Raw genomic sequence first — 2,217 nt, 5'->3', positions numbered from 1 at the left:
CCACCCTCCTCTTCTGATGTTACCTCCTCCTCAGCACCCCAATCGAGCTCCCAGGTCCTGTATAACACACAATTATCATCATAGTTCTCACCTTCCCTACCACTTCTATCAGACTGTGATATATCATTGTGGGCATCTTGAGACCCTCCTGATGTCCTGCTCTGTCGCTACTCCTGCCCCTACTGCCACCACCGTGGCTACAAGCAACACTACTACCACCAACAAACAACAACCCAGCTATCTGGCAATTATGGAAAATTCTCCATGTATACAATGTGCAAACTACAGTAGATATTTCTGGAACCATAAAATCTTCATGAACCTAACCTCTACCTTTTCATTTCTTCTAAGGTCAAATTACACAGACAATGAGAAATGTGAAACGTGTGCAATGTCTAGTTTTATTTTTTTTGAGGATCGAGATATTATAAACAAGGTGTCATTTACTTTATACTGCATCATTTTTGTTCTTGGAACTATCGGTAATGGATTAGTCATCTGGATTGCTGGATTCAGGATGAAGAAGACAATCAGCGCTGTGTGGTTCCTCAACCTGGCCATTGCGGACTTCCTCTGCTGTGCTTCTCTTCCTCTGCGCATTGTAGAGTGGCTCGCATTTTTCTCACTCTATGAAAATGTTATTTGCTTTCTGAGCATTATTCTGTTCAATCTAAATGTGAGCGCCAGTGTTCTTCTCTTGACGGCCATGAGTATTGACCGCTGTGTCTCTGTCATGTGGCCATTTTGGACCAAAGTTCACAGGACACATAAACTAGTGAGAATCACTGCGGCAATCATTTGGGTGTTGAGTTTGCTCTTGACTGGTTTAGTGGTTTATTTTTATGTATACTATCTTTATAATGTAAATGAATGGTGCACAGTGTTTTATAACTTTTATGATGACTATATTCACAAGATAAAACTGACCATTCGATCATTAAGGTTAGTTATTATGTTTGTGATCCCTTTTCTCATCATCTTGATCAGTTATGGTATAATTTTCATCAAACTTAGGAAAAGTAAGAGATCCAAGAGATCTCAGAGACCCTACAGGATCATCACTGCTGTTATATTGGGTTTCTTCATCTGCTGGTCGCCATATTACATCTGGCCACTAACACCCATGTATGATGTAGATGACTTTCAGTTTTATCTAGTAAATGCTATTATCATCAACCTGGCTTCCCTTAACAGTTGCATCAATCCAATCATTTATGTTTTTATGGGTCAAGATTTTAAACACAGTTTCTTCAGATCTATCCCAGCCAGAGTGGAAAAAGCCTTAAGTGAACACCCTAATGATATATGCAGAGAATGAGAGGATTGTGAACATACTCCCACAACAGATGGTTAGGGTATTTTCTTTTACCAATGTAGACAATTCTTTAAAAAGTGTTCCACAATTACGGAAGATGTAAAGCTGATGTTGGGGGGGAACCTTTTAAACACAAATCCTAAAATATTAAAGTTTTCACACTGGCCAACGGAGCACAGTCAACAAACTGATAATTCCTGTTCTCTGCAGCTCACTTTCCAGCTTTTCTGTGAAGACTGGGGTAGAGTTAGCTGAGTCATATCATTATCATCTGTGTCCCATCAGGGTTTTGTCTAATTAAAATATGTAATGACTGTATTTGTTTTTTTAAACCTCTTTCCAACCGCAGCCTGGGAGAAAGTGCTTTCAGGTCCAGAACACCTTCCCCTCAATGAGATTGGGGAAGGCATTCCTTAATAGCAATAGATCTGAGCCTGCACAATACTACCAGGACTATTATAGGCATATTCCAATGCAGACCTGCAGATGGCAGCACTGCATTGGAATGTACACTTTTTTTTTTAGTCAGTAATGGATTAAATTCCATTACTGAATATAAATAGCAATCAAATGATTGCATGTTGAGGACTCCTTGGGGGGGGGAAGAAAAAAAAAGTTTAAAAAAATATAAAAAAATCTAAACACTGCCCTTTTCCCAAAATAAAAATAAAATGGCGGATTTGCATTTATTTTTATTTTTTTTGTCATTTCCCCTCCCTGAAAAAATTGAATAAAAAGTAATAAACAGTCCAAAATGTTAGCAACAAAAAGTATAGATCATTCTGCAAGGAAATGAGCCCTCTCACAGCTTGGTAGATGTAACTATAAAAAAAAAAAGGGTCAGAATACGGCAATGAAAAGAAAAAAATAATAATAATTTTTTCCAATTTTTTTTCTGTATT

General features: G+C 37.8%; 1 protein-coding gene across 1 annotated transcript; it reads left to right on the top strand.

Moving 5' to 3' along the window:
* Positions 1-391: 391 nt before the first annotated feature.
* Positions 392-1,318, top strand: LOC122926367 (C3a anaphylatoxin chemotactic receptor-like). Its single transcript, XM_044277742.1, has one exon. It carries the CDS (start codon positions 392-394, stop codon positions 1,316-1,318), a length of 927 nt encoding a protein of 308 aa, XP_044133677.1.
* Positions 1,319-2,217: the final 899 nt, after the last annotated feature.

This window comes from Bufo gargarizans, chromosome 2, assembly GCF_014858855.1.
Source record: "Bufo gargarizans isolate SCDJY-AF-19 chromosome 2, ASM1485885v1, whole genome shotgun sequence".
Lineage (NCBI taxonomy): Eukaryota > Metazoa > Chordata > Amphibia > Anura > Bufonidae > Bufo > Bufo gargarizans.
Note: the sequence above shows the minus strand (reverse complement) of the source record. Positions and strands in the feature narration are given on the sequence as shown.